Source organism: Labeo rohita, chromosome 16, assembly GCF_022985175.1.
Source record: "Labeo rohita strain BAU-BD-2019 chromosome 16, IGBB_LRoh.1.0, whole genome shotgun sequence".
Taxonomy (NCBI): Eukaryota; Metazoa; Chordata; class Actinopteri; order Cypriniformes; family Cyprinidae; genus Labeo; species Labeo rohita.
The window spans coordinates 37,210,305-37,219,396 of NC_066884.1; the positions used below are offsets into that span (position 1 = coordinate 37,210,305).

Below are 9,092 nucleotides of genomic sequence, written 5' to 3' on the forward strand. Positions count from 1 at the left end.
TTAGAATTGTGAATTCTTGCAATTGCAAGTTATTAAGATAGAATTGCATGATACAAGCTCGCAATTTTTAGTTGTAACTTCAGAATTACGATACAAAACTCAAAATTCTGCCTTTTTTCTTGAAAATTCAAGTTTGTATCTTGTAATTCTAACTTTTTTCCTCGCAATTGCAAGTTTATATCTCGTATTTATGACTTTTTCCATGCAATTCTGACTTTTTTCTCACAATTGCAAGTTTATATCTCGTATTTATGACTTTTTCCATGCAATTCTGACTTTTTTCTCACAATTGCAAGTTTATATCTCGTATTTATGACTTTTTCCATGCAATTCTGACTTTTTTTTCTTAGAATTGATATAGAAAAACATAAAAGTGAGTTATACAATACAATTTTGAGGGGAAAAAAAGACTGCTTTGTGAGATAAAATGTTGCAGTTTTTTAATTTTTATATCTTGCAATTCTGACTTTTTTTTCACGCAATTCTGGCTTTTTTTTTGGTTCCAATTTTAACTTTTTTCTCCCAATTGCGAGTTTATATCTTGCAAATCTGTCTTTTTTCTCGTAATTGTGAGTTTATATCTCACATTTCTGACTTTTTTTCATGCAGTTATCTCAGATATAAACTCCTAATTGTGAGTTTAAAATCCAATTTTGAGGGAATTTTATTTTATTTTTTTTTCCTTTTTAAATTTTTTTATCTTGCAATTGTGCCTTTTTTCCCCTCAAAATTTAACTTAACAATAACTAATAAACTCAATTGCAAGAAATAAAAACGTGCAAGAATTGCAAGTTTTTATTTCTCGCAACTGAGTTTATATCACATAATTTTGAGAAAAAAAGTCAAAATTGTGAGATAAAAAGTCTCAGTTACCTCTTTTATTTTTCTTTCAGTGTTGAAAATGGGCTTCCACAGCAGTAAGCGTAGCAGTAAAGTTCTGTGTGATGTCATGAAACAGCAAGACGAAACTCTAGAACATCTATGATTTTGTAAATAAAAGCATATTTGTTTGATTAAAGGCACATGCATTAGCAATACACCATTAAATGATGTCTAAACCTGGTTTCCTCCTAAATCTTTTCCCAATAGCCATGTGGGCCCAATATGCCTCTGAAAGTGCCACTTTGAATACAGTTCTAAGCACAGTTCATTTTACATACTGAATTTGTTTTGTACCTCACATTCCTGGATCTGAAATACAGAATTAAGTCAGAAAAATGTTTTCACAGCTGCAGCATCCTGTCAGAAAACCTTAGCCGACATGCCAGGACAAAGATCACCTTCCCCAGGCGCGAATCAGCACATCCTTGTCCGCATTTATTCCGCTTCACTCAAACATCTTTCCCAACAGGAAGCCAGAGGCCCAACATAGGCATCTGCGACAGAAAGATGAAGCATCTGTCGACCTGTCACTGAGCAATCTGAAACTTGACGACACGTGACTGTCATCTAAAGGCTCCACGTGGTTGTTCCTGCACTCCTTTGGGTTTAGTTCTTTGACTAAACAATATTTGTACCATTGTTTCAGGTTATATCATATGTACATAATAGGCTACCTTGGCAGGGTAAATGGTTTATGTTAGAGGTTTCTTAAAACACATATCTTCATACATAAGTAAGCGAATGAATTTTAAGTGTAACTTATGGACTAGCGACAACCTGAGGAGATGCTAAACATTCAATGTCAAGATCTTCAAACACGCAAACCTTTAAAATAAAACGTCAACTTTAAAAAAAATGTGTCAAACTAAAATGACGTGATTAATAACGACAGCTTACTGTTGCTATGGTTGCCTCCTCAGACGAAGAACCTTATTCGCGAGCGTCTGTTTGGCGCCAGATAAAAATACGCGCGCAGACTTGTAGTCTGTCCCGCAGTGACGGTGTAACCTAAAACCTTAAGGGTCTATAACCTATAAATATTATCTAATAAATAATTAAAACGTAATGCCAACCTGGATCTGATGTAAAACTGTACAGAATGAAAGATAAAATTGATTCCATCATACACTACTATAAGGAAGTATAGTTTCCCGATAAAAGGTCTTACATCTTTAAGTCTATCTATTGCATTTGTAGAAAGTTAAACTGGGTCATTAAGTAGAAGGTCAGGTAAGGTTTAGTCTCAGCCCTTCACAAGGTCAGTATCCAATCACAGCAGCTTGACCTGGTGCCATAAATCTGATCGGTCTGATGTCGTTAAGCTATTTCTTTCGAACATCTAAAAGTTAAAGTTATGATCTGTCAGGTTATGTAAGAAAGACAGATAACTCCATTTTAAACAATTTTAAAAAATCATGATTTTCACTGTGCATTCCAATTAATCTCCATCAAACTGCAGTTGGGTTATTTAGAAAACAAAAAACAAAAAAACGAAATAAATAAAAATACAGCGAACACAATAAATAAATAAAAAACAAAGTTATCTGTTTTTGCAAATAAACATTTAAACATTTCATAGACGTGTAATGCATTGTACCGTTTTAATTAAATGTGCACGTTATTTGCCTATGCAGTGTGCATTGGGGAACAACGCTACCTTGTGGACATTTAAAGTATTGCTTTAAAAACTAATTTTAATAAACCCATTGGTATCTTTGGTGGGTAATTTGTCTGCTTTCATATATTTGTAATTTTCTTCAACACGTAGAGTGCAAATAGCAGTAGTTATTTAGGAAATGTGATGTGCAAGTAAGGCGGGATCTATATATCTATACTTTGTTTCTTTCAGGACCGTTTTTAACGTTACTCCGACGGATCGAAACAGGTCAAGTACTCGGTTAAAACAATAAAAAACATACATTAAAAACAGAACAATATAGAAGTACTATGTATTTTAATTTATTTTAATAATTTTAAGTATTATGTTACAGTTGCCTACCGCTTGATTACGGCAGAGGTGAGTTTGTGTTTAAACACTGTCCTGTGTGCGCGTCTCTCTCTGTACAGACACAACATCATCATCATCATCATCATGAGTGTGTGCGGAGCTGCTGGGTGCCGGCTGATCCAGAGCCGCAGTGCCGTGAGGAGAATCCTTCAGCAAAACCGAACCGTCTGCAGCAAAACGACCGTATCTGCTGAAAGCATCAGGGAAAAGCTGCAGGTTTTCACAGGAGGATCTGTGGAGCTCCAGAAGCAGCAGCAGTCTGGCATTGCGGTGCTCACCGTCAACAATCCAGCGCGCATGAACGCCTTCTCAGGTGCTTTATGGGCCATTATTTGGACAGTTTATTGTTTAAAATTTTGGTGTGAAAATGAAACTTTTGGAACTGGCAAACTGTACTGTCATTGGACGCTTCATACAAGTAATATTGGTCAAATATTTATTAAATAATAGCAATGTATACAAATATTTGAAAACGTTTGCATAATTTGACAAAATTACAGTTTAATTAGAAATGTTGCACAATTAAAATACTTTGTGCACTAATAATATTTACCTTTTTTCTTCTTTTTTTTCATGGATGATCTCAGATTTTTCATTGACACTGTTGTCTCTGCAAAACAAAACATTGATTTTTGGGGCAAAACGGATGTGGTGAAAATGACGCCACATTTTTACACACTATAAATGATCTGAGACACTTGTGTTTTCTTCTTGTGAGATTATCCTTGTTTTCAAAACAGTAATTAACAGTAACTAACGTCTGAACTTTCATATATTAAGAATGATAGTCTGGACCTGGGACGAGTTAAACAATAAAATAATAATAATAAAACGACATAAAAGACATCTGAAAAAGTAAGTGCAATCGTAAATAGCATGGTAAATTTTGAAAGCATGTTTTAAAAAAATTAACAGTGCAGGAAAAGATTAAATTAGCAAATAAATAAATAAAATCACCCCCTTGGACATAAATGTGCCTGAAGTTAATTTGAGAAATTAATGTGTTAACTTGTTTTTTTGTTTCAGGCAGCATGATGCTTGAACTGGAGCAACGGGTGTGTGAACTCGAGACTTGGACAGAAGGGAAAGCTGTGATTGTGCACGGAGCTGCTGGAGCCTTCTGCTCCGGATCTGATCTCAATGCAGTCAGAGCCATAGCAAACCCACATGTGAGAACGCCTGTTATAGTCCCATTATCAATTAAAGATCATACTGTCATTACATTACCATTAAACTGTCTTGTTGAGAATAAAGTGAACTGTACTCTGACATTGTGTTGTAATTTTCAAACCTAAAAACTCCAAATTAGGCCTGCATTTGCTACAAATAAAAATCTTGTCTAATTTTATTAACGTTATAAGTGGACCTCAGTGAAGCTTACAAGAACTTCAGTACTTTTGTAGCTTCCAAGAACATCAAATTGAATGACAACACATGCATGTTTTCAGTTGATATAATGTTTATTGTGTTTTTCAGGATGGCATGAAGATGTGTGAGTTCATGCAGAACACTCTCACAAGACTCCTCAGGTTGGTCTATCCAAAGAAGATTAAGCAATCAAGAAAGCAGTGGCAATATTATACAAATATTTTTTCAACACAGTTTGAAGAAATTTAGCTCCCCTGTCCCTTATTTTGAAATGGGATTATGGGATTGAATAAGTGCGCTCAATAATTACCACTGTTTTTTCAGTATGACACACACTTAAAAATAAAGGTGGCAAAAAAACAGGTTTTCACAACGATGCCATAAGACCCAACACTCACTATTATCTAGCATGCATATGAATAGCATATTGGCTGTTCATTAGTACTTAAAAAGCCTGTCTTATTCTACAAGACTATATGTGACCCTGGACCACAAAACCAGTCATAAGTAGCACAGGTATACTTGTAGCAGTAGCCAAAATTGCATTGTATGGGTCAAAATTATCGCTTTTTCTTTTATGCCAAAAATCATTAGGATATTAAGTAAAGATCATGTTCCATGAAGATATTTTATGAATTCCATACCGTAAATATATCAAAACTTCATTTTTGATTAGTAATATGCATTGCTAAGAACTAACTAGTTGAATCTCGGCCAAATATTGTCCTATCCTAACAAACTAGAAATCAATGGAAAGCTTATTTATTCAGCTTTCAGATAATGTAAATAATTGTTTATAAATAATTATAAAAAATTGACTGTTAAGACTGGATTTGTGGTCCAGGGTCACATATTTTAGATTCTTTTATCTTTAAACCCCATACCTAAACTTAACAACGATCTTACTAACTATTATTAAGCAGCAATTTAAGAGTTTATTGAGGCAAGTAGTTAATAGGTTATAGTGAGAACTGGCCCTTAAAATAAAGTGTAACCCCTTTTTTTCCATTGTAATGTACCAGTGTGCAACGTAAAGTTTTCGTGGAAGGTAAAGTTTTTTTTTTTTTTTTTTTTTTTTTTTAATGTAAACCACTGATGCCAGTAGAGATGCTTTATTTTAATGCTGCACTAAAATTGCTCTTCCCTCTAATAGTGCACAAAGAAAACATGATCATCTATTTCCAGATCTGTTTGATTTCTCCAGTGTCCTAAACTCCTGTTCTTTCAGGTAGGCTGCCGCTCATCTCAGTGGCACTGGTGGAGGGAAGAGCTCTGGGTGGAGGAGCAGAACTCACCACTGCCTGTGACTTCAGGTACAAAGACGCGTTTTGACTTTGACTTTATTTAAAGCATTCACGTTATTTATTTATTCTTTGCAGTCCACATATGACATTAGTAAATATTAGTCTGGCTTTAAAACAGGTTTGGCTTCAGTGAATGCTCTTTTTGAACTGTGGAACAATATTTTCACCATCCCATTTTATCTCAAAAGATCAGTGAAAATTCAATTCCTGATAATGTGACCTCTTTAAATCATACTTTAATATTCTGTTGGAACAGAATGTCACTATTTTATTTCCATTTCCAGGTTGATGACGTCTGATGGTGTTATCCAGTTTGTTCATAAGCACATGGGTTTGGTACCTGGATGGGGAGGAGCTGCAAGACTAGTTCGTATTGTTGGCAGCCAGAATGCCTTAAAACTACTGAGTGGGGCTAAAAAGGTCGATCCAGACTTTGGAAAACAGATAGGACTGGTTGATGAAGTGCTCCATTGCTCTTCTGGTGAGGGAAATGCACTGGCTCACGCCGAGCAGTGGCTGAGTCAGTTCATTAAGGGCCCGGCCCCAGTGATCCAGGCAGTCAAAAAGGTTGTGATCTCAGGAAGAGAGCTTTCATTGGACGAAGCCCTTCAAACTGAGAGAAGTGTGTTTGGGACAGTATGGGGCGGTCCGGCCAATCTCGAGGCTCTAGCTTTAAAACCGAAACATAAGTGACTTTAAACATTAAAACTGTTTTACAGTTACTTGAAGAACTTTGTATTTTCAGATCAATAGATGTAACTGAACAGTTCCTGGATTGTTTTGTAGAGTTCATGTCAACTTGCGCATGCACATGTTAGTAAGTTGATATCATCATGTTTCAAACAGTTTCTGCACATTAATGCAGTCCTTTATTTATGGCGTCCTTTGCCATAGTGTGCAATTTTCTACATAAATGATAAACCCGAGGAGAAAATAAAGCAGTATCAGCTAATTAAAATCCTTGAATCCAAGGTAAATTAAACAGGGTGTTCACGTTTAGAATTTTCCTGTATCCATGTATTGCATTTGAAGGTGAGCATCGCCATGTCACCATGTCTCATTATGAACTCACTTGCACTGATACCTTTCCAGAAGTCCTATCAAGCGTGTTTGGCTGTGTAATTGTAATCCTTCATATTTTTCACAGTGATTTTCAGTGAAGAACCATGCATCAGGTGATTGACCTCATCCTATTGGGGGATCAGAAACCTGGCACAGTCACTGTGTTAATAAGGTATTGTGCCTACATTTCTTTACAAAACAATTAAAAAATTCCTAACAAAAGTAAACTTAGAACTTTTTTGAAAGGGGATGGATTGAGCGGAAAACCTTTAAGTGTACAGCAGCGTCTTCAATAGTGTCTAAAAGTGTCCTGGGATGCACATCATGAATGTAGCATTGACACTATTTTTAGCGAATGTGAGCACATTAGCAGCTAGTTGCGAACTGCAGGTGTGTCAAATATGTGACCTTAGACCACAAAATCAGTAGCACGGGTATATTTTTAGCAATAGCCAAAAATACATTGTATGGGTCAAAATTATCGATTTTTCTTTTATGTCAAAAATCATTAGAATATTAAGTAAAAATCATATTCCATTAAGATATGTTGTAAATTGTATCAAAACTTAATTTTTGATTAGTAATATGGATTGCTAAAAACTTAATTTTGACAACTTTTTCTTTTTTAATTTGATTTTTTTTTTTTTTTGCACCCTCAGATTCCAGATTTTCAAATAGTTGTATCTTGGCTAAATATTGTCCTATCCTAACAAACAATATGTCACTGGAAAGCTTATTTATTCAGATTTCAGATTGTATAAATGTAACAAGTCATGTAAAAGTGTGTAATCTCATATTGGAAAATTAAACATTATATTAAACTTTGATAATTGCTTTAATTTGCAGATTTTAACTAATGAAATGAGGAAATGGCTGAGACCTTTTTGAAGGATTGGTTTATTTTTGTCATGTTTTGAGTGCTTGTGCTTAGCTAAGTTTGTAGATGTTTAGGAGGGTGTTGTGTCAACCTTGATTTATTGCACTTTTGAGGTGTTCATTTTTATTTTGAATTTAGAAAATAGATCAATTTGCTCTCCTCACAAATCAACTGTTTCGTGTTTTTCACTGGCCTTTCTCTTAGGTGTTTCTCTTTGAGCCTACATTCATTATGAGTAAAATACTTAGACAGCATGGTCAGCAACGCAACTGACACGTTTAAGGCCCAGAAAGGTAGTACGGACATTAAAATAGTCATACAAAAATAACACGTTTATTTTAAAATGTCTTCTCTTCCATGTCAGTCTTTGCCACGTGTTCACAACAGAACCATGAAATTGTTGAATAAAGTCATTGTTGATGTCCTTACTACCTTTCTGGCATTTGAACGTAGTTGCGTTGCTGTCTATGCAAGGTCAGAAAGCTCTCGGATTTCGTAAACATATCATCAGTTGAATTTAAAGATGTTACACATTGTTGGAATAACAGTTTTCATTTTTGAGTGAACTATCCCTTTAAGTACTGTTAAAATCAAATACTCTAACCCCTGGTTTCACAGATTTAGGCGTAAACCTAATCCCAGGCTAAAATGTAATTCTGAGCTGTTTCAACTGAAAGTAACTTTTAATGACTGATCAGTGCCTTTGTTTTGTTTCAAGATGCACACCAGTAATGTTTTTGCCTTAGCATGTTTATAAAAATGACTTAAATGTCCTAATTGGACTATGGCCTAATCCTGCTTTAGTCTAAGACCTGTCTGTGAAACCAGGCCTAAGACTTTTACTCGAGTTGTATTGGAATTGGTGGCTTTTAATGATAATTTGTAAGGTATGTAAGGTATTTGTACTTATACTCAGATATGGTTTTCAGGACTTCTTTACTGTGTGATTTTTGTTTCATGAGTGATTATTTCTTCTATATTAAAAGCAATAATGTCTTGCATCCTGGGGGACGGTTGCATAAACATAGCCACTACGTTAAGAATGTCTTAATAAATTAGTTTGACCAACTAGCCAAGAGATAATCAAAAATTATAGTTTTACTTTTCTGACTCAGACTGGACCAATCAACCTTTTTGTAACCAACTTTAAACATGACCAGATTTTAAACTATGACTAACTTTTTAAGACTTTTAAGAAGTTCATGCAACCAGCCCCTGTAGGCAAACATTTTCTGCATAATAAAACAATGACACAGAAATTAAACCAAGGTATTCAGCATGTAGCATCCTGATATACTGCCAAGCTGATGGAACATGTTCTGTTTTGAATGTAACACTGGTAAGTAAAATTTATTTGAATTATGTTATTTGTTTTTAGTTTGAATGTTCAAATGTATCAAATGTGTTCAAGTTTGATGATGTCATCCTAACTGACATCTATCTATCTATCTATCTATCTATCTATCTATCTCTGAGTACAGTATTTTTTACAATTTATAATAATTGTTACAGTATGGTAACCTAGTCTTGTCTAAGCAGGTGAACATGAACACATGCATGTTGTACAACAGAGCATATGGCATCAGAGATA

The 9,092-nt window shown here is 34.8% G+C and overlaps 1 protein-coding gene across 2 annotated transcripts; it reads left to right on the top strand.

The window, feature by feature from the left end:
- The first annotated feature begins 2,749 nt into the window (after positions 1-2,749).
- echdc1 (enoyl CoA hydratase domain containing 1) lies at positions 2,750-7,454 on the top strand. 2 transcript variants are annotated; one of them, XM_051132508.1, is made up of 6 exons: positions 2,750-2,767; positions 2,950-3,203; positions 3,917-4,059; positions 4,367-4,419; positions 5,491-5,571; positions 5,847-7,454. In XM_051132508.1, exons 2-6 carry the CDS (start codon positions 2,975-2,977, stop codon positions 6,253-6,255), a joined length of 915 nt encoding a protein of 304 aa, XP_050988465.1. In that variant the 5' UTR covers positions 2,750-2,767; positions 2,950-2,974; the 3' UTR covers positions 6,256-7,454. The 2 variants fall into 2 exon arrangements, with proteins under 2 accessions (XP_050988465.1, XP_050988466.1); XM_051132509.1 differs by lacking the exon at positions 2,750-2,767 and having other exon boundaries at positions 2,774-3,203; positions 4,367-4,382; positions 5,487-5,571.
- The last annotated feature ends 1,638 nt before the right edge of the window (positions 7,455-9,092 follow it).